The following is a 23,362-nucleotide window of genomic DNA, read 5'->3' as shown; positions in this document are numbered from 1 at the left end:
AAGTTTTATTCAAAAACGTTTTTTAACATAATAGTTTAATAACTAATTTCTAATGGCTTAATTATTTTGTCTTTCAAATGATGACTGTATATATTTTACTAGTTATTTTGCTATTTTTGTTGTATTTTCATTATTAAAAAAATATTTTAAAGCATATTTTTAATATAATATTTGTAAAACAAATATTTTGAGATTTCAAAAGAAAACACATATAGAACTTACATAATCTCTCATACAGAAAGATACGTACAGATCTTGCATATGCTTTGTATTTTCTTCTCTTTAACAACAAGTATAATCCGTATAACATGGGGAGCTACAAAACCTTTAGAAGATTTCTTTAAAGAAGAATATATAGATGTTTAGACGCATAATATTACATCTAAAAAATACAATTGAAGAAAAATTCGGGCATATTGGTGAAATAAACTCAATCTATTATCTCTGCACTGTATCAATCCATTCCTCAACTGTAGGTGACTCTAATTTTAACCTTTTTTTTTTGTAATTACTTTTTTACTAGCTGCCAGAAGAATAAAAAACAGTTTCTTGTCTTTATTAATCTATCTAAATTATGTTACCTAAATGTAAAGATTCTAAACATTATCTGTTTACTTTGATACAGACGACATAGTGAACAGCATCTCAGCAGCTAAGAGTGCGGTGGAGCAGGCTAACAACACGGTGGCTAACGTTAGCGGTGTGCTGGCTCCAATTCAGAAGCAGCTGGAGGAATGGCAGAAGCAGTACGGAGACTCCAACGCCACTAGTGAGGATATCAACAAAGCCCTCAATGACGCCAACACATCAGGTGCGTGCAGTGAGCCCTTACGCATGAACATGCTTGATCTTGTTTTCACACTGATTCCAATGTGTTTGTGTTGGCAGTGGCTGCACTGAGCGACACTCTTCCTAAGCTGATAAAGAAGTTGGATCGCCTGCACAACACCACGTTTCAGCCGTCCAACATCTCCGACAGCATCCAGAGGATTCGTCAACTCATTGAGCAAGCACGCAATGCTGCCAACAAGGTGCCAACTAAGCGTTTTCCCGTCTAATCTGTTATAGAGTTAGTTCACGATAAAATGAGCATTCTGTTATTATTGTTTATCTTCAAATCACAAATGAAGATATTTTAGATTAAATTTGAGAGCTCCCTCATCCTCCATATACAGCAGTGGTTCCAAGATGTTCAAAGTCCAGAAAAGGAACAAAAACATTGTCAAAACATGATCTGACATGTAAGATATAGGTGAACAAAACCAATCTTTCAGATTTTTTTCCCACACAAAAAGTGTTTTTTGAATTACCTAATAACAGATTTTTATTTTATTTTTGAGTGACCTAATCCTCTACGATACTCAAGTTGTTTTCTGAATTGTTTTGCAATTCATCATAAAGGAATGGACTATGTCAGCCACAATATTCACATGGCATTTAAAGGGTGCTCATTTGCTACAGTGTGTCGGCGGGGTCTTAAAAAGTATTGATAAAAGTTGATAAATCATATATGAGAAAATGAAGCCCCTTAACAGGAATTTAAAAGTCTTAATTGCCTTTTTTAAAATTGTTCAAGCATAATCCAAAATGTTTATCTCCAAAAGGCATAAATATATTTATTTTCTTTCTAATATTGGCGTGCTTGATCTACACGTTTGGTTCCGGCTGGGGTGTGTCCGGCCAAGCTCATCCATCTGGGTAATTTGCGACAAACGCGGGAAGGTGATGTGACGATCTCTACATGTAGCAAAACCATAGAGTAAAAAAGAAGGTAAAATGGGAAAATGTAAGTTTGCGTATTCCTGGTTGGAGAAAGACAAGTTTAAACAGTGGCTGAAACTTGTCGCTGAAAAAAAACTGCGTAATTTATTCTTTCAGACTTTGTGTCTTCTGAGCTTATCTGAGTTCTGTTGCATGGCTGTGCTCTATTGATTTAATTAAATACAACAGTTTATTAACAACTGTTTATTAATTTAAAGGTTTGATACTGATTAGAACTTGATATTGCGATTAGGTCAAATTAAAATCATTGATTAAAATATTCTGAGAAAGTCTTTAAAAGTGCATTGAAATTACCTGCATATGTCATGTGCTAACAAGAGGAAATTATTTACATTAGACACTAGCCTGAAGTGTTAATGCAAGGCAGGATGACTCCATGCTTTTATGTTGCTAACATCAAATTGTAACTCTAAAATTTGATTGTCACAGCAGAAATCCAGACCATCAAACCTTCTTTCATTCTTCTATTGTGTCTGGTCATTCTTCTTTTACCTCTGGCATCAACAAGACATTGTCATGGCTAGAGAAGATTTTGCATGAAAATCCCAGCAGATCAGCTGACAATACTCTAATATTTTAGTGAGATTTTCCAAATCTTATTCATGAAGGTACACCAATCCTACACCTTTAATCTTTTCCTACTCAGATGGACCTCAAATGAATGGGTCATAAAAGAGAGACATCCAAAATGTTTACTGTTGTTGTGTCTAATCAAACTGGGTTGAGAAACACTGAACTTACAGTAAATAACCCTTCTTCCTCATTCTGAAACTCAGTTTGAGCTTCAGTCGATCATCTTTACCATGTCTTTACTCCTAATTGCATTGAGCTGCGGTCCTCTGATTTGTTGATTAGATATTTGGGTTAATGTGCAGATGAACAGAGGCACTTAATTAAATGCCATTAAATTCAATTCATCTTTAATCCTATCGCTAATGGTCGATGAACAACACGATGCTGAGCCTGCATCGCCGATCTTCCGCCCTGCCCCCATCGCAAACCCGCTTGCAAACAAATACACACTTAGGCCCAATTTACACTAATATGTCTTAGTTTAGTTTTAGAATGAAAATGATCCGCATCCACACTGGCGTTTCATCTAGCAATTCTGAACAGCCCTCTGTCCGGCTGAAAACACACATCACGTGACACACACACACACACACACACACAAAGCCACATACTATCAAGCGCTTGTCTGAGCTTCAGAGAGCAGTGCACGTCAGACAGTTCATCATAACCCAGGCTCATTTTAAAAACGTAGTCACATGGACACTTCTGGAGACCGCGAAATATGTCCCGGAGGGTGCGTATTTTTTGCAGATTATGTTTTCGCTAATCCGCGAGAGGCTGCTGTGTGTGCTTTTTCCTATCTCAAATTTCTCTTGTGAGTGCCGTTTGCACCCGCGCTGTTTTCACGTAAATCCACCAAAGGCTGCTCTCGACTGACCATTTGTCTGACAGACTGAATGGGCGACTGGGCGACCGGTCAATTGACTGACTGGTTGCAGTGGGAAAACCCTCCACACGGAGGTAAGCGGTCAGCTGGTTAGCTTGAAAGGAATGGCGTCATATAGCGTTCGCATAAAAAATGAAATGCAGCCATAAGTACCTCCGGCTAAATAATTTTTTGTCTCCAGAAACGTCCATGGGACTATGTTTTCAGAACGAGCCTGTGTTGGTTTATCAGGGATGTAACGCTGGATCGTGTTTCAGTATAGTTGTTAAACATGATATTTAATTAAGCTTGTGTCTATCTAACAACTCTTCGGTCTTTTGAATCTTTCAGATAACAAGTCACATCATCAGTACACTGGTTCCATCTTTCACTTTCACACTTGTACTTAGTAATTTTAGTGACAACCTCAGATACTATGGTTGTGCACCTTTTTTACCAACCAAGTTTGTGGACGCCATTATACCGACACAGTTTGCTCTGCTCATTCATGCGAGAGTCCCGCAGAAAAAGTGATTGACGGGTGGTAATTTGTGTGTAACTTATCTTTATTCGTTTATGATTTATTTATGGGTAAAACAAAGCCCATGCAGGTCAGGTAGTTGAAACGGTAGGCTACAAATAATTAATTCGTTATGAACGAATTAATTATTCATAAATAATTAATTCACTTCAGCCTATGACAGGGATGCCATCTTCCATCCCGGTGTTTCACATTAGACATCGTACGATACCAAATTGGTCGACATCGCCCAACCCTTATCTATAAGAAACAATATATAGAGGAATAAATCTATAAAATAACAGAATTTACCGGAAGTTCATTACAAGGTTATTGTACCATAATGGACAACACCAACTTCAAACTATTAAAAATATTAATAATAGTCACTTTTTAAAACTTTTCAAGGTTAAAAGTTGCTGTGAGAAAGATTAAGGTCCCATAATGTAATTAAAAAGCATAAATAAATGAGGAAAACAGAAATCACAGAATACAGAAAATTGCTAATTTACAGTTTTTTTTAAGAGTATGTCAAGGCAGCTTAACAGAGAAGAAGAAAAAGAGAATAGTAATGTTAAGAATAGTGTTCAGTCAACAATATCAACTTGGACCAAGACAATTGTCTCGTCACTGATGTATTTTCAGGAATAAGTCTTTTATTGATGACCATAACAACAATCTGCTCTGGATATGGGCCGGATTGACATATATGTGAACCTTGAGATAAGGAGAAATGGATAGACTAACACGAGCATAGATGCCATTCAAATTGCAGTGTTTTTATGGAAAACTGATTTTGCCCTGATTAACACTGCCTAACATTCATTAAGAGGATTTGGATTCAAAGTTATACGTTTCTGTTTTATGAGTGTGTCTCAAGAGGAAAGAAAAGCTTATCTTATAACTTTCATTTTAAGCTGTCTTAAGTTGATGAAACTATGCTTCAAGAGGCCAAAGCGTTCAAAGTTTGCATTCAATGACTGATACTGTCTTTCTTTCAGGTCAGCGTGTCAATGCAGTTTAATGGTAAATCGGGAGTACAAGTGAGGACACCCAGTAATGTGGCAGACCTGGCAGCCTATTCATCACTCCAAATGTACATCAAGCTTCCCAGTCCTACCATTAAAAAGAAACGACAAACTGAAGCCACCAACCCCCAGTTTGTCCTCTATCTTGGAAACCGAGACGTAAGCAAACATCAGTTAAACAAGCAATTTGTTAAATGATTTATTGCATGTATAGTTATTAGGGTTACCCTCGACTAAAGGTTTCCCTGGTCAACAAGTGGAATAACTAATCAATTTCATGTGTTTTCAACCAAAAAGGTCAAGAGAGGGTTTTTATTAGTAATTTATTGGATACAATTGAATAATTCGATTTACAAAATTCTGTTATCCACAATGCAATGCAAGAGTTACATTTAGGAGATGCCATCCTGATTCACGCTTTAATACGTAGCTGATATTAACAGGTGGAGTTCACTTTTCAATCATTCTCCAGTACTCCATTGGCCGCACCCATACATACATCCTCTTTTTCTACTAATTCTCTGCACAACATTAAAAGCATAAGACTTTCTCAACTGCACATCTAACAGGACGTTTAGCTGCAGAGCTCAAGTTCATTTTAGACAATCAGGCCTTTTCATTTCTATCAGCTTTATCTATTTCTGCAAAAATGGTTTATTAGTATGCAAAGCATATCACGCTCATCAGAAGTTCAGTTATTATATCACCTTAAAGCAATACAACGACAATTGTTTAATGAAAAGAAAACTAGACAAAGTTATGTTTAAAGTATGTTCCTTTTTTTCAACACTAGTCATTCATTTTAATCGTAAGTGATCTAATTAGCCATTTTTTAATAAACCATTTAAATCATATAATGCAATTATAAAAAGACTTTTATAATGCACAGCTAAATAAGTGATAAAGTGCTACTTGTCAGAAGTAGTGTTTTTAAGTTTGTTTTTATTATTTATTATTATTATTTATTTGACTAGTTTTTAGGGCGACACAATGACGCAGTAGGTAGTGCTGTCACCTCACAGCAAGAAGGTCGTTGGTTTGAGCCTCGGCTGGGTCAGTTGGCATTTCCATGTGGAGTTTGCATGTTCTCCCTGCGTTTGCATGGGTTTTCTCTGGGTGTTCCGGTTTACCCCACAATCCAAAGACATCCGGTACAGGTTAATTGGGTAGCAAAATAATCTGCCAATGGGGTAAGCTAAATAATCTTGTTTTTCCCATTCAACAGAAGATTATTTTGCTAATCCCATTGGCAGATTATTAAGCTTGTTTTAGTAAAAAACTCACTTAATGTTGTCCTATTATTTCTGAAAACAAGACATTATGTTTTGCTTGTGTAGAAAATGCTTCTTGATTTAAGAATTTTTAGATATTTGGACTAGAAACGAGACAAAAAAATCTAATGAAGTAAAGCCTTTTTTGCAGCGTATATGCATATCAATTCAAAACTTTTCTGCCTACAAAACCACACAAGAAAAAAGTATTTGAGATCAACATTTGTGGTATTTTCTTATTTGGTGTCCATATGGAGTCAACTCTAAGTGAAGTTTCACAAACTAATTTCGAGAGTAGCATGTGATCTGACTGGCTTATCATCTGTAATTAATAATAATCCAATTAGATTGATCCAAGCTTACTATAAATGGATCAAGGGCCAAATGTATCAAGAATCCCCCCTCCACCCTAACTCCTCCGTTTCCTCCCTTTTCTAAGGGGGAGCTCTCGAGACCTAGCTAATCTCGGATCCCCTTATGCCTAGTTCACACTAGAGGATTTTAAGCCTGATTTGAGCCCAATTTGGAAGTTAACGAGCTCGCCGACAGATCGGGCTGTGATCGGGAAGAAATCTGCGGGTGCTCGGCGCTCGCTGCTCTTTATGTGTGAACTACTGAGCAACGCATCAACGAGGCTCGCTGATGCGTCGCCGACACCTCGCAGACAGAAATCCAACATTCAGCATGCTAAATATTCCAGAGCAGTAGGCCGACTCAACCCCACGTGTGGTCAGATGTAGTAACGAGCTGCCGCCAATGAGAGAGCAGATTAGCATGAGCTGAATGCCTGTGTGTTCAGGAGCTCAGCAGAAACATCTGTGATTGGTCAGAATGGGCATCAAAGCACTCGCTTCATTCTGCGTTAGCACAGACATGAGAGTAGGATATATTAACAGTGGAACTAGAACTCTGTAACTATTAGAATTACCATACTGCTCATTCTGACCGTTCTCATATAAAACGCCATATTGTCACAACATATTTACATTCAAAGCTATTATTGAGATATTAAAATTAAGCTTTGAATGTCTGGCATCATATTTAATGACACCATTACCCTAAAAATATAATATTTTTTTGGTAATACAGCCTATAAATATGTAGTTAAGATACTAAAACACTTAAAGGTCTTGGCTTTCATTTTCACTTTCAAACAGGAGCTATTTCACTGCACAGAATATGCTGTTTTGAAAGATATCTGAAGTAAATTGATGTTTTTGCCATCAGAAAGTTTTGTTTATGTTAGCAGGAAGTTGCTAGGCAAAAAAATGCACACATATTTAAAGTCACAGTGAAAAGTATCAGACATGCATGCAGTCATTTTAACCAATATGGTAATTTAAGGCAGAAATGCTCAGTTCTTTACTGTTTTGTAATAAAAAAAAAAACAATGTCAGAAAGAAATACACTGATAGTTAGAAAACGGCAGGGTGTTATAAATATGTTAGTTTTATTTCAAAGAGTTATAAAATTACAAAAATTAAAAACTCTCTGTGTATCTATCCACTGGAACCTTGCAGATGAGTGATTGATCCGCTGATAAATCAGCTGATTTGACGATGTTTTTAAATGCTTTCTCCAAAGCTTGAAAAGCTGTCAGTGATGTAATCAGCACACAAGCAGCCAATAGTGTTCAGCTTTTTTCTGACGACTCCTCTCTCAAATTTTCATTGGCTGTGGTTTGGTAGCTTGAATGAGCTGATGGGGAATGAGATGTTGTCAGATCATGTAGTGTGTGACCCCCCTCTTGTGGATCGTTCACGGAGTGTTGCGTAGTGTGAACACCACAGAGATCAAAAGACACAAAGTCAAGTCATGTAGTGTGAACAGCACAGCGATCTGCTGATGTTTAAAATCCTGTAGTGTGAACTAGGCTTTATATGCTTATTGACAGGGCGGGAGCCTTGGCCTCAAGTATCTCCGAGCTCTGGTTTCTCTCCCATGACAGCATGCCAAACCTGCTATAAATGCTAGGCATATCTAAGTGGGAACTCTTCAGTTGGCATTTTATAAGAAACGCCTGGACTTTTTGTAAATAAAAATGAATGAAAAGAAATGATATGCCAAAATTAAGAGACTTAAAACAAGCAAAACAAATCAGTCTGAAGGGTAAGACAATTAATCAAGTTTTTCCTTTTGAAATGAGATTACTCCATTGACAGATTTTTTGCTTGTTTTAAGTAAAAACTCAATTAATTTTGGCTGAAAGCAAGACAATATCTAGAAAATGCTTCTTGATTTAAGAATATTTACAAATTTGGGCTAGAAACAAGACAAAAACTCCAAGTAGGAATAGCATTTTTTTGCTGTGCAGCTGATAAAATATGGGTAGACCAAGCCTCTTGCTGATTAACGGTCAGCCGACTATTGACTATTACAGGGAAGCCCTAATAATTATGTTTTATTTGTACGTTTTTTTTTAAGTTCCTCATAATAAATGATGTATGTAACTTTGAACACTTGCGTCTGTGCTCTGTGTGCTGTAGTCCAGTAAGGAGTACATGGCAGTGACTCTAAACGGAAAAAAGCTGCGCTGGCACTTTAATGTGGGAGGAAGTTCAGTGGATGTGCTAATGGATGAGGACGTGAAGAATGATTTCTTCAACAAACTCATCCTGGAGAGGTGCGAAACATAACTACTTACATGCATGTGATGCTATTTGTTTAGCTCTGTTTACTTTATTTATGTTTTGTGTGTGTGTGTGTTTAGGACTCTGCAGTACGGTCAGATGTCTATGACTACGGATCAAGATGAGAACAATATAATTAAACGTATCATGGAGGCAAAAGGGCAAAAAGGCCTGCTTAACCTTCCAGCTGAGGAGACCGTGTTTTATGTCGGAGGTTTTCCCAGCACCTTCAGTGTGAGTAACAGCAAACCTGCATCTGTAGAGCAGAATGTCACACTGTATATTGGGAATCGCCACATTTGATCTGTGCCAATAATTAATCATCAAGAAATAACTAGGTATAATACCCTGACAACCACATGATCATCATTTTTATGGGGTCAGTAATTGCTTTAAATGAATCATTTTGTTTGTTTAGCAAGACATTATAATTTAATTAAAAGTGAAAGCAAAGACGCAAAGTTAACAAAGTTTTGTATTACATATTCAAATGCTAATATTCATCAAGACTTAAGAAATGCAAAATACAGTTTGCACAAATATACAAATCAGCACTAATGTTTTCAGCATTGGTGATAATAATAAATATTGGATAGTTACATGCACTTAAATGAACAGTTATATGTACTTACTGTATGCTTTAGGGTTATAATTACTAGTAATTATTAGTTACTTGTTAGTAACTAGTACTTGGTAAGTTACTTGTAATTATCAGTTTTAATTACTATAGTAATTACATAGAACTTGTGTAACAAAGAAAACTTAAAATAAAGTGTTACTGAATATTTGTTAACCAAGCAATACACTGATTTTGTGCCTCGAAATTCAACATTTGAGTATGCCTGTAAAAAAAGCCCATTGTACATTGCACTGATGTTATGTAGTTTCGAAATGCAACATATTAATGTTTTAATGTAGAAAAAGTCAACGTGGGTGTCTTTATGAGCACAAATACAGCATATAAGCTCTTTTATGCTGTTGTGTTATCACTTACATTGAAAGTCATATCTCTCTCTGCTTTTCATGAACTTTTCATGGCAAACCAATTAAATAGCCCTGCAATATATAGAATAAAATCACTGTCATAATGTTTTGTGCATAAATAAAATTCACGCATCCGTAATTATAAAATCGTAAAGGAAAACGGAACGTACTTGTAATTTTACGAGGGTACAATTCCAAAATCTGCAAATAGAACAGACACAAGATACGACATTTTCTTTGTTTGTTTGTATATGATGGATAAATTTACGATGGGTGTACTTTACAAACACGAAACACAGTTTTACCACAGACCTGAAGTCCTTATTACGAGTACGAATCAAACAGCGACACTCCACTGTCAAAATTACGTCACCACTGTCAAAGGCATTAATAAACAAGCGAGAGTCATCGATCACAACAGTGACTTAATCAACAGATGTCATGTTATGGTTTCACTCATACTGCGCTCGCTGCCTGTAATGTTAACTTACATTATGCTAGCTCACTATCCTCGGCCCATTCTTAATTTTGATTCTATAAAATGTCCAAGAACCACAGTGAAAATGGACCTCATTAAGTCTCAACCTTTATTACAGCTCATGACGGATTCTCATTTCTCAAAGAAGGAATAACAAAACTCTTACCTGCTACGGTGTGTGGGGGCTCTGAGTACCCAGCAGGTGCGCCGTTGTGATCGATGACTCTTGCTTGTTTATTGATGTCTGTGACAGCGGTGATGTAATTTTGACAGTGGAATGTCGCTTTTTGATTCGTACTCGTAATCAGGACTTCGTGTCCGTGGTGAAACTGTTTCGTGTTTGTAAAGTACACCCATTGTAAATTTATCAATTATATTCAAACAGACAAAGGAAATGTCGTATCTGAGTCTGTTCTAATCTCAGATTTTGAAATTGTACCCTCGTAAAATTACGACTACATTCCGTTTTCCTTTACGATTTTATAATAACGGATGCGTGGATTTTTTTACGCACTAAATATTTATGACAGTGATTTTATTCCATACAATACAGCATTTACAGATTTACAGATACATGATTTACAGTGCTCAGCATAAATACATTATCCATTTATCCATTTCTCAGTAAATATAGGTAATATATTTTGGTGCATTTGAACATAGCAGATTTATTGAACGTATATATTTATTAAAATAATATTTAAGTCACCAAACATCTTTATAAATAAAAAAAGAAAATACATTTAAATTCAAGCAAAATTTTGAGCAAAAACCCTACAGACTACAAACTGTAAACTAAATTTAGATATTTTTGTTTTTCTTGATTTTACCTATTTTTCTTCACATTTCTATTTCATTTTTTGGAAAAACATGTACATTTGGATGTACTACATTTGGTTTCAATACTGACTAATCTTATGTTTATGCAAAAATTTAGTATTGTACAGCGTCTTATAGAAAATCTAAATTAAAAAAAATAGATCTGTGTGGTGTGTACTCATATATGCTGTGCATTGTATGTATCTCTGTATATGTCATATTTTTAAATAGAGAATAGAACATTTTTGTCTCTTTCTAGAATTATCTTTTTAAAAAACATCCCTCAATCTCAATCTTTCTTCTCTCTCTTTCTCTCAAACACACACAGCCTCCAGGGACTCTGAACCTGTCGTCGCCTTTAGACTTCTTCAAGGGCTACGTGGAGCTGCTCAGTATAAATGAAGAGCTAATCAGCCTCTATAACTTTGAGCAAACTTTCGACATGAACACCACAACTGATGCACCATGTTCACGGTCAGAGGGCTTTCATTTATTATAGATCACATAGCATTACCTGTGTTTAAACTTTTGTGTAACCTCATGTGTTAAAACAGGAAGAGGCCAGCAAACACGCCTGAATGGGTGGTTGACGGAGTGTATTTTGACGGTACTGGCTATGTTGAGGTTTTGTTCGAAACTCAGAAGGGCGACCGCACCTTTGACCAGACCATCAGACTCATCTCGCAAAACGGCATTCTGCTGTCCTTCCAGAGAGAGGTGAGATTCAGCTTTTTATTTGGAGGAAAGTTCTTACCCCAGGTGGAGGAGTTTAGGTATCTTGGGGTTTTGTTCACAAGTGAGGGAAGGATGGAACGTGGGATCGACAGGCGGATTGATGCAGCGGCAGCAGTAATGCGGTCGATGTACCGGTCTGTTGTGGTGAAGAAGGAGCTGAGCCAAAAGGCAAAGCTCTCGATTAACCGGTCAATCTACGTTTCTACTCTCACCTATGGTCATGTGCTTTGGTTCATGATCGAAAGGACAAGATCTCGGATACAAGCGGCTGAAATGGCACTTGAAACATGGATAGCGTGGTGACACAATGACATTAATAGATCTATGTACTATACTTGCAAGACGGGATCAAAAAGCAAAAAGCAACTCATGTAAACATCTTGATCTTTTTATTGTCTTATTCAGATTAAGGCACATCATTAGATTACTGATAACCATGTAAACATAGTCACAAGCCCAAACTCTAGAAAAAAGGAGTTCAGTATTTTGATAACAGCCTCTCCACAGGTTAGTAGTAAGCTAATGTAATTTCATAATGCAAAATTTAGGTTCATGCTAACCAACAAATGATCAAAGGAAATATATGAATGTAATTCAAATATATAAAACATGAATTGATGTTTACTTTAAACTTTAATTATATTGTTCTATTAAAATTTTTGGTCCCACTTTATATTAAGTGGCCTTAACTAATATGTACTTACATAGGAATTAATAGTTTGTTACAATGTACTTGTTGTGTAAATGTATTTACTGTGTACTTATGCTTGATTAAATACATGTATGTATTTACATCTGTAATTAACTTTTGTAATTGCATTTGTAAATACACTGTTGACCATCCCTTACACCTTAACCTACCCTTCATCCTACCCATGCCACCAAACCTGTCCATAACCCAACCTCTATTTCAACTCAAAAGCACCACAGGTGTTCTCAAATACATTATAAACTCAGTAAGTACATTGTATTTATTTTTTTTATGTAAGTACATAGTAGTTAGGGACACTTAATATAAAGTGGGACCAAATTTTTTTTTAAAAGATTTTGTCAAAAAAAATATTTTTCTAGAGTCATCCATAATTTTGTGGTTTAAAAGTATTGGTTCAGGCACTATTTTGGCACCGGTACTGTTTTAAAAGTATCAATTTAGCACCGGTATTGAAATAACTTCAAACAATACTCAACCCTACTGATATGGCAAGCCATTTTTACAAAAACGTAATTTTTTTTTTACTGATATAGCAAGCCATTTTTGCATGTTCAGTTTCACGCTTAAGCATTATATTTTTTATCAATATGGCAAGGCATTTTTACATAAAGTCCAAGTCCATTTTTTGACTGTCAGAGACATCGAGGTTGATTTAAATCAGTAATATCAGCAAGAGGCTTTGATGTATCATAAAACACACACATATATATATAGCAATTTGTCTCACAGATACTATAAAAAATTATCTTATTAATATCCAAACAGGTTACCGAACAAAAAACAAGCATACACACTTTAATTTAATAATAATGATTCCTAAACATAATGACAAAAAAAATTAGTTGAAAAAACAAGACAGCTCAAAATCTTAATTTAATCATGAAGGCAACATGCCCTGTAAAAACACCCAATGTTGATAGAGACACTATCAGTTGCCCTCTGCTCAACACAGGCAGACTGTGACGCATCAGAACAGCATCAAGTCTCATCACTCAAAAATCATCCTCAGGAAAACATATTTCTGCAGACAGAATCTCCAGATGCACAGCCTCTGTCACCGGACACGTTCTCATTGTCACAATGTTCACCACTCTTGGGTTTTTCAAAAAAGATGGAGGAACTGGTGTGTGCTGGAACTAAACTTTCACACTCCATTGCCGCAAGCCCCCAGTTACCAACCAAAAAGCGGCCTGCTCCACAACCACCTATGAGCCCACCTGGAAGAGCCCTCCGATCACACCGCCAGGGCCCAAACAACAACGCCCCATCTTCAGCTGGTGAACACAAGAGCTCTCTGTGATGTGTGTCGGGGACCTGCTTAGATAACAGTGTCTTTATCAAATGTTTTCAGAACAAGCAGGAACCCAGTGTGTCTGTAGCTTTCTCTAAGCAGATATGTGTTGTGTTAAGTGACAGAAAACCAAAGACTTCATCAGGCCGTTTAGCAAATCATTCAAATCTGGTGTCTATTAAATGTAGATCTGAGACTACTATAGAAAAAACAGCTAAAACTGTTAAGTTAGCGCTTTTAAACATCAGATCACTCAACAATAAGTCTCTTTTAGTCAATGATTTTATCAACACAAATTGCCTTGATTTTATGCTTTTAACTGAAACTTGGCTAGATGACAGTTGTAGCGCAGCAGTTCTGAATGAAGCAGCTCCTTTAAACTTTGACTTTTTGAGTGTTTGCAGAGCTAATAGGAGAGGTGGAGGCATCGCTGCCCTGTTTAAAGATGTGTATGAGTGTAAACAAGTGTCATTTGGTGACTATCTGTCTTTTGAATATCTGAGTATAGCACTAAAAGGGTCTCCACGCATCTTACTGATCATTATCTACAGACCTCCAAAATATTCTCCAGCTTTTATTGAGGATTTTACAGAGCTGTTATCAATAGTAACCTCTGAATTTGATTATTTTAGTATTGCTGGGGATTTTAATATTCACATTGATAATCCAGAAATCAATGCTGTAAAAGAACTGATGACTGTTTTTAACACTTTTGATCTGACTCAGCATGTTCAAGGACCCACACACAATCGTGGACACACTCTTGATCTACTTATAACTAAGGGTTTACACATTTCATCGACTGTTGTTAAGGATGTGGCACTATCTGATCATTTCTGTATCTTTTTTGATATATTGATCACTCCAGCTATTAAAGACAGATCTGTCTCTGTCAGAAAGAGATGCATAAATGAAAACACTAGTGAGCAGTTTATGAAGGCCATATCACTAGCACCAAGTATATCTGCAGATTCTGTTGATTCTCTCCTTGATTTGTTCAATTCTAAAATTGAGAATGTCATAAATGACATCGCTCCTGTTAAAGTCAAGAAGATGACTGGCAGGCAAAAGGGATCTTGGACAAGGTCACCGAAAGTACAAATGATGAAAAGACAGTGCAGAAAATCTGAGCGTATGTGGAGAAAGACAAAACTAGTAGTCCATTATAACATCTATAAAGACAGTCTTCATGCCTTTAATATGGAACTAAACACTGCCAGACAGACTTTCTTTTCAAGCCTTATAAACAGCAACTTAAATAATGCTCGTACACTCTTTGCAACGATAGAGAGACTCACAAACCCCCCCAGTCAGATTCCAAGTGAGCTCCTCTCTGAAAGCAAATGTAATGAGTTTGCTCATTTCTTCACTGATAAGATTAATAATATCAGAAAGGCAATCAGCTCATCCAATCAGCCAAGTTGTGTCGATATCAAACAAGCTCAACCACAACTTAAGAAATCAGACATTATGTCTGATTTCATGGCAATTAACGGTAAAATCTTAGAAGAGACTGTGCAAGTTATGAAAACATCAACCTGCAGTCTTGACACGCTTCCCACATCATTCTTCAAATCGGTGTTTACCTGTTTAGAAATGGATCTTCTAAAAGTGGTAAATGCTTCACTTCTATCAGGGATTTTTCCAACCTCACTTAAAACTGCAGTTGTTAAACCCCTCTTGAAGAAGAGCAACCTGGATAACACCCTATTGAGCAATTACAGGCCAATCTCAAATCTCCCTTTCATTGGCAAAATCATTGAAAAAGTTGTTTTTAACCAGGTTAACAAGTTCTTAAACTTCAGGGGGTGTTTAGACAATTTTCAATCGGGGTTCAGAGCACATCACAGTACAGAGAGCGCTCTTATAAAGATAATCAATGATATACGCCTAAATACAGATTCAGGTAAAATAACAGTGCTGGTATTGTTGGATCTCAGTGCTGCATTTGACACTGTCGATCACAGCATACTTCTGGATAGGCTGGAAAACTGGGTTGGGCTATCTGGCACGGTCCTCAAATGGTTTAGATCTTACCTAGAAGGTAGAGGTTACCATGTCAGTATAGGTGACCATAGGTCGAGGTGGACACCCATGACGTGTGGAGTCCCACAAGGCTCGATTCTGGCACCTCTCCTGTTTAACCTTTACATGCTCCCTCTAAGCCAAATAATGAGAAAGAACCAAATCTCCTACCACAGCTATGCTGATGACACTCAGATCTACCTAGCCTTACAGCCTAATGACTACAGCCCCATTGACACCCTCTGCCAATGCATTGATGAAATGAGCAATTGGATGTGCCAAAACTTTCTTCAGTTAAACAAAGAGAAAACTGAAATTATTGTGTTTGGAAACAAAGATGAGGTTCTCAAGGTCCGTACCTTGGCACTAAAGGTCAAATGACAAAAAATAAGGTCAAGAATCTTGGTGTGACTCTGGAGTCAGATCTGAGTTTCAACAGTCATGTCAAAGCAGTCAGTAAATCAGCATACTATCATCTCAAAAACATAGCAAGAATCAGATGCTTTGTTTCTAGTGAAGATTTAGAAAAACTTGTTCATGCTTTTATCAGCAGCAGGGTGGATTACTGTAATGGACTCCTCACTGGTCTTCCTAAAAAGACAGTAAGACAGTTGCAGCTCATCCAGAACGCTGCAGCCAGAATTCTAACCAGAACCAGAAAATCAGAGCACATCACACCTGTCCTCAGGTCTTTACACTGGCTGCCAGTTACATTCAGAATAGATTTTAAAGTATTATTACTGGTCTATAAATCACTAAATGGCCTAGGACCTCAATACATTACAGATATGCTCACTGAATACAAACCTAACAGATCACTCAGATCTTTAGGATCATATAAACTAGAAGTTCCAAGAGTTCAGTCAAAGCAGGGTGAATCGGCTTTTAGCCACTATGCCCCTCGCTGCTGGAATCAGCTTCCAGAAATGATCAGATGTGCTCCAACAATAGGCACATTTAAATCAAGACTGAAAACACATCTGTTTAGCTGTGCCTTTACTGAATGAGCACTGTGCTGCGTCCGACAGATTGCACTATCATGTTTTTCTCTTCTTCTTCATTCTTTCATATCACATTTTACCTGTTTTTATGTTTTGTTTTGTTTTTATGCATTTTTATTATTTGTTTTTATTTTTATTTTACTTGTTTCTTTTATTCTTGTTTATGTAAAGCACTTTGAATTGCCATTGTGTATGAAATGTGCTATATAAATAAACTTGCCTTGCCTTGCCTTGCCTAAATAATACATCCAGGCTGCTAGAATTTTCCAGATTAAAATAGAGAATTTTTTGTGAAATGTAGATACACGTTATCGTTTATTAATGTCATTTTATTCTCTGTCTCTTAGGATAAATACGTGACCATCTCTGTTCTTGACGGCTTTCTGAGGGTCTTTTATAACGTTGAGGGAAGTTTGATGCCTGGACCAGGCAACCCAACAAAAATCAGCAATGCTGACAAAAAAACTGTAAGTGATACATACTATTTATTCAATATATTCTTGCCAGCATCAGCACCATCTTTTTAAGTTCAATTGATTTTATGGAATTATTCATTGTGTTTTTTTTTTCAGTTGCAAGTCATCCTTCAACTTAATAACATGAAAATGCTTGTGAGGCTGGATCGTGAGACGTTATATACACTTTACAGCGAAGAACTCAATTTCACAGGAAGATACTTCTTAGGGGGAGTGCCAGAAGCTGAGATGCCTAATGAGTGAGCGTGCAGATATTTACATTCAATAGCGGCACTGTAAAAGGCGATTAGTTGACTTTACTTAAAAAAGAGAGTACACTTGTTGCCTTGTATTATATTATTAAATAAACAAACTGTGCATCGTTATAAAAGTTAAGTCAATGGGTTTTGTAATTCAGTTTTTATTTCCAAAATGAACATAACATTTTGCAATCAGATTGAAAAGTACCTTTAACAGCTACTACCTCATATATTTCCCCCATCCCATCATATGCACATCAGGGATCACATGATAACTGTAGTTTAGACCAAGGATTAAAAGAAATTACATTAAGTTTGACATTCACAGTATCAGATGAGGGTTAAGTGTCGCAGATTTCCTTGATTTTCGCATTTATAGATTTTTCGCAGTGCCAAAAAGTCCAGTTTAGTATGTTTGATCTGTTCTGATGACGTGTTGAATGTTTAAAGAACAGATAGATCACCTTTGTACCAGCATTTACTTTGTAGCAGTTGTTTATGGACCACAATTTACGGACCTTTGCATTGGGAAATTGAGAGTTATCATTTAACAATAACAATACAGGATCTTTAGGGAAGAAAAATGTTGTAACTATAAATAAATTGTCAAGCACCTCTGAACATTTCGAAATCATACAGTGCATCCGGAAAGTGCTTCACTTTTTTCACTTTTTTAATGTTACAGCCTTATTCCAAAATGGATTAAATTCATTTATTTCCTCAAAATTCTACACACAATACCCCATAATGACCCAGAGATGGGTTGCGGCTGGAAGGGCATCCGCTGCGTAAAAACTGGATAAGTTGGCGGTTCATTCCGCTGTGGCGACCCCGGATTAAGGGCCTACTCACACTATGCCATCCGTACCGTGCCCAGGCCCGTTTCCCGGATCGTTTGAGAAGTGTGAGTGCGCTGAATCGGGCTCAAGCACGGTTCACTTGGCCGGCCCTGGCCCGATTGGAAGAGGTGGGCCTGAGCGCGCATCACTTGGGCTTTGGCGCGGTACGCTTGTGTGTGAGCGCGAAACGCGCCAAAGCCCGAAACCGAAAGCGAGACGTGACTTTTAAGGGACTGTTTGATATGGATTTATTAATCATTCTTACTGTTCAGTGATCGCAAACTGCCGTAGTTTATTAAAGACGCAAACTCCTCACAGCACGCCAGCTGCGCGCCTTCAGCAGACCTCCTCATTCCTGCAGCACGAGAGCTTTGATTGTTTATGAGCGCCAAAAGTGGCGGATCTGTTCGGAGAAATATCTGACTGCGTGTCCCCGCATCCCTAAGGACTGTTTGGCGAAATATTTGACTGCATGTCACTGCATATCAAACGACTGAAAGGATATAACTAGAGAAATCTCCACTGTGCTGCTGAGTGAGAGCGTATGGCAAGCCGTTTTAACATTAAAACCTTGTTCTGACTATCCATAAATATATTTAGAGATATAATTATATATTTTGACAAGTCATTATTATAATTCGACTTGTCAGAATGACAATTAGAGATATCTGCAATTACAATTGTACTAGTACAAAATCAGATTGAAGATATCTGCAAATATATTATGACTAGTCATATTCCTCCATTGACTTCCATTGAAAAATATTTGCAGATCCGGGATCCGGGCATAGTGTGAGTAGGCCCTAAGCTGACAAGACAATGAATGAATGAATGAAACCGGAAAAATCACATGTTCATGCAGCCTTTGCCGTAAAGCTCTAAATTGAACACAGCTACATTCTGTTTTCACTGATCATTCTTAAGATGTTTTAGCAGCTTAATTGGAGTTCACCTGTGGTAAACTCAGTTGATTGGACATGATTTGAAAAGGCATACACCTGTCTATATAAGGCCCCAGGGTTGACAGTGCATGCCAAAGCACAAACCAAGCATGAAGACAAAGGAATTGTCTGTAGACCTCCGAGACAGGATTGTCTCGAGGCAGAAGGCTGGGGAAGGTTACAGAAAAATTTCTGCTGCTCTGAAAGTACCAATGACCACAGTGGCCTCCATCATCCACAAGTGGAAGATGTCTGGAACCTCCAGGACTCTTCCTAGAGCTGGCCGGCCATCTAAGCGGAGTAATCGGGAGAGATGGGCCTTAGTCAGGGAGGTGATCAATAACGTGATGGTCACTCTGTCTGAGCTCCAGCGTTCTTCTGGGGAGAGAGGAGAATCTTACAGAATAACAACCATCTGTGCAGCAATCCACCAATCAGGCCTGTATAGTAGAGGGGCCAGACAGAAGCCACTCCCTGTCTGGAATTTGTCAAAAGGCATCTGAAGGACTCTCAGACCATAAGAAACAAAATTCTCTGGTCTGATGAGACTCTTTGGAGTGAATGCCAGACGTTACGTTTAGAGAAAACCAGGCACCGCTCATCAACAGGCTAATACCATACCTACAGTGAAGCATGGTGGTGGCAGCATCATGCTGGGGGGATGTTTTTTAGCAGCAGGAACTGGAAGACTAGTCAGGACAGAGGGAAAGATGAATGCAGCAATGTACAGAGGCATCCTGAATGAAAACCTGCTTCAGAGTGCTCTTGACCACAGACTGGGGCGACGGTTCATCATACATCAGGACAATGACCCAAAGAACACCGCCAAAATATCAATGGAGTGGCTTCACAACAACCCAGTGAATGTCCTCGGGTGGCCCAGCCAGAGCCCAGATCTAAATCCTATTGAAGATCTCTGGAGAGATCTGAAAATGGCTGTACACTGTCGCTTCCCATCCAACCCGATAGGGCTTGAGAGGTACTGCAAAGAAGAATGGGCAAATATTCCCAAAGACAGGTGTGCCAAGCTTGTGGCATCATATTCAAAAAGACTTAAGGCTGTAATTGCTGCCACAGGTGCATCAATAAAGTATTGAGCAAAGACTGTGAATACTGGTGTACAGGTGAATTTACAGCTTTTTTATTTTTAATAAATTTGCAACAATTTCAAAAACTCTTTTTTCACATTGTCATTATGGGGTATTGTGTGTAGAATTTAAAGGAAATAAAGAAATTTAATCCATTTTGGAATAAGGCTGTAACATTAAATACTTCCATATGCACTGTGTGTAAAAAGGTTTCTGGATAGATACATCTATGATAATACTGACTTTTTAAAATTAAAATCACCTTGTTGCTTTTAATCCAATGAGTTTACTCACTTTTTTAAAAGTAACTCATCGCTTTTTACAGTGTGTGTGCGTGTGCGGTTGTCAACAGGTTGTGTAATTAACCATCTGTTTGTGGCATTGCAGTTTGAAGAGCATCTATCCCAAGCATGGCTCCATCAGGGGCTGCTTCAGGATCATTAAGTCCATGGGGAGCTTTGTTCAGATAAAGACCATGAAGAGTTCAGGCATCAGCTTTGGCTGTCCAGATGACCTGCTGGTGAGAGATTACACTTTATTCACTTGTGCTGATGCTTCAGGAACATTCACATTCTTCTGGGATGAGGGGAACATACTAGTGTTTGCTTAGTTACAAGTGTCCTGTCATGACAAGATGAGATTACGGACACTAGTAATTTAGATGTTCACAGCAGATGCTTTCTAACAGAAGCATTTAAATACCATAGACATTAAGAAGCACCGAATAGTGCACTGACTAAACTCCTAAACAAATGGACTGGTTTGTCATTCATTGTAAATAAAATGCTGGGTTCCACACCATTTCTTCATGTTGTCCCAACACAAATCGATCAAGTTAACCTAATTCTTTTTTATAAATTTAGGGGGATAGAATTTACAACAATTAAGTTGTCCCAACAAAAACCTTAAAAATTGTGTCGTTTCAACTTTTAAATGAGTAGTTTGAAAACATGACTAAGCCATTTGACTTTCATCTTCATCATCCTGCTAATGTAGATGTCGGACTGAAGCAGCTGATATTAATTTACAACGACAAAGGGCAGAGGGTTGCTGAAGAACTGCTGAAAGATTTCAGCTGCTGTCTGAGCTTTCCGTGTCTTTCTACACCTCCCTTTCTTCATGTGTTCAATACATTTTTCCTATCATTTTTTATTACACTTAATTTGTAAACTAATTAGATTTGTTTTCTTTGCGTATATGAATTTCTTTGGTTCTTGTGAAAATTTCAAGTCAACAGCAGCTTTAGAAATGGTTTCTGAGAAAAATGGTGACGTGTTCAATACTTATTCCCCCCACTGTTTCATCAATGACCTCCTGGGTTTCCCCCACAGTGGAAAGACATGTGGTACAGGTGAATTGGGTAGGCTAAATTGTCCGTAGTGTGTGTGTGAATGTGTGTGTGAATGTTTCCCAGAGATGGGTTGCGGCTGGAACGGCATCCGCTGCGTAAAAACTTGCTGGATAAGTTGGCGGTTCATTCCGCTGTGGCGACCCCGGATTAATAAAGGGACTAAGCCGACAAGAACATGAATGAATGAATAGTTTGTTCATGTTAGTAAACACATAAACTAAATTAAATAATGGACCATTAATTTAAAGTGTTACCAAATTAATTGTACAAAAGGAACATTATTTCTTTTGTGAAACATCAAATTTCATTGGGATGCATAATAATTCAGATTCAGAGTTAAGATCTTATAAATTCCTTACTGTCATTTTCCCTCTACATGTGAGCTCTGCAGTATTCAGACTTGCGCTTGTGTGTGCGTTTGTGTTTACCAGTTTACTCGTGAGGCTCATTTCACTGGTGAAGGCTACCTGGGCTTGAAGATGGATTATGTGGATCTGGCAAACAGCTTCTACGGCGGCATTGGCTTCAGAACAGATCAGCAAAACGGTCTTGTGTTTTACCATCAAAACAAGGTATGATTAATGCTTAAAGAGATAGTTCACGCAAAAACTATTTAAAAAAAACATGTAACCACACCACGCGATACCTATTTGAGACTCTTTCTTCTGTAGAAACACAAAAGTAGATCATTTGAAAAATGCTGGCACCCCGTTGACTTCTTTAGTAATTTCCTTTCCTGCTATGGATGCCAACAGCTGCTTATTTCCCCCAGCATTCTTCAAAATATCTTCTCTTGTGTTCAACAGAAGAAAAAATGATGAGGGATGTGTTTTGGTGATGGCTGTGATTTGTCTCCTCAGGATAATGTGTGTAAGGTGATGTTAGACAACGGTCATGTGCTGGTCAGCACTGACAGAAAGGAAGTCAAGTCTCAGAAGACGTACAACGATGACAACAATCACTATGTTGCAGTTTACCGCGACCAAAATGTGTACGTCTCCATATGTTCATTATTCATATAGACACTGTATTGTTCATTACACAGTTGAAGGCAAAATTATTAGCCTTCCTGTTAAACCTTTATTATTCTTTTAATATTTCCCAAGTGCTGAGAGAAGATTTGTTTAAACACGTTTTTGAGTGTAATAGTTTTAATAATTATTTTATAATTAAAAAAAACAAACTTTTTTTTTGTTTTTGCCATATCGACAGTACATAATATTTAACTAGTTATTTTGCAAGACACTGGTATTCAGCTTAAAGTGCATTTTAAAGGCCTAACTAGGTTTAAGTTTAAATAATTGAAGTAGTTTTCAGAAGTGTGAAACAGCTGGCATAGGCAGTTAAGTACATTTAGGTTTGTAGTATGTTTTTTGCTGTGCAACAGGTGGTTCTGAGTGGTTGCAAATTGGCTGATAGGGTGTTCTGAGTGCTTGCTAAGGTCTTGCTTGGGCAGGGGTGTCCAAACTCAGTCCTGGTGGGATGCTGGACACTCCTGCATATTTTAGTTCCAACCCCAATTAAACACACCTGAACCAGCTAGTCAAGCTCTTGCTAGGTATACTAAAAAACATCCAGGGAGGTGTGTTTAAGGAAGTTGGAGCTAAACTATGCAAGACACCAGCCCTCCAGGACCGATTTTGGACACCCCTGTGCTAGGGTGTTCTGAGTCTTTGTTAGTAATTATATTATACATGGTTAATTGTATTCAAGT

The 23,362-nt window shown here is 37.6% G+C and overlaps 1 protein-coding gene across 4 annotated transcripts in view; it reads left to right on the top strand.

The window, feature by feature from the left end:
* The window catches only part of lama5 (laminin, alpha 5), a 206,831-nt gene that overhangs the window by 165,861 nt on the left and 17,608 nt on the right, over nt 1-23,362 (top strand). For all 4 annotated transcript variants that reach the window (XM_073938014.1, XM_073938013.1, XM_073938012.1 and 1 more), the window contains 12 exon segments: nt 626-811; nt 889-1,031; nt 4,742-4,927; nt 8,526-8,662; nt 8,750-8,903; nt 11,279-11,424; nt 11,505-11,667; nt 17,062-17,181; nt 17,287-17,429; nt 20,685-20,817; nt 22,080-22,220; nt 22,509-22,639. In XM_073938014.1, the coding sequence (XP_073794115.1) occupies nt 626-811; nt 889-1,031; nt 4,742-4,927; nt 8,526-8,662; nt 8,750-8,903; nt 11,279-11,424; nt 11,505-11,667; nt 17,062-17,181; nt 17,287-17,429; nt 20,685-20,817; nt 22,080-22,220; nt 22,509-22,639 (1,783 nt within the window).

This window comes from Danio rerio, chromosome 23 (genome assembly GCF_049306965.1).
Source record: "Danio rerio strain Tuebingen ecotype United States chromosome 23, GRCz12tu, whole genome shotgun sequence".
NCBI lineage: Eukaryota > Metazoa > Chordata > Actinopteri > Cypriniformes > Danionidae > Danio > Danio rerio.
This window is presented reverse-complemented; position numbering and strand designations above follow the sequence as displayed.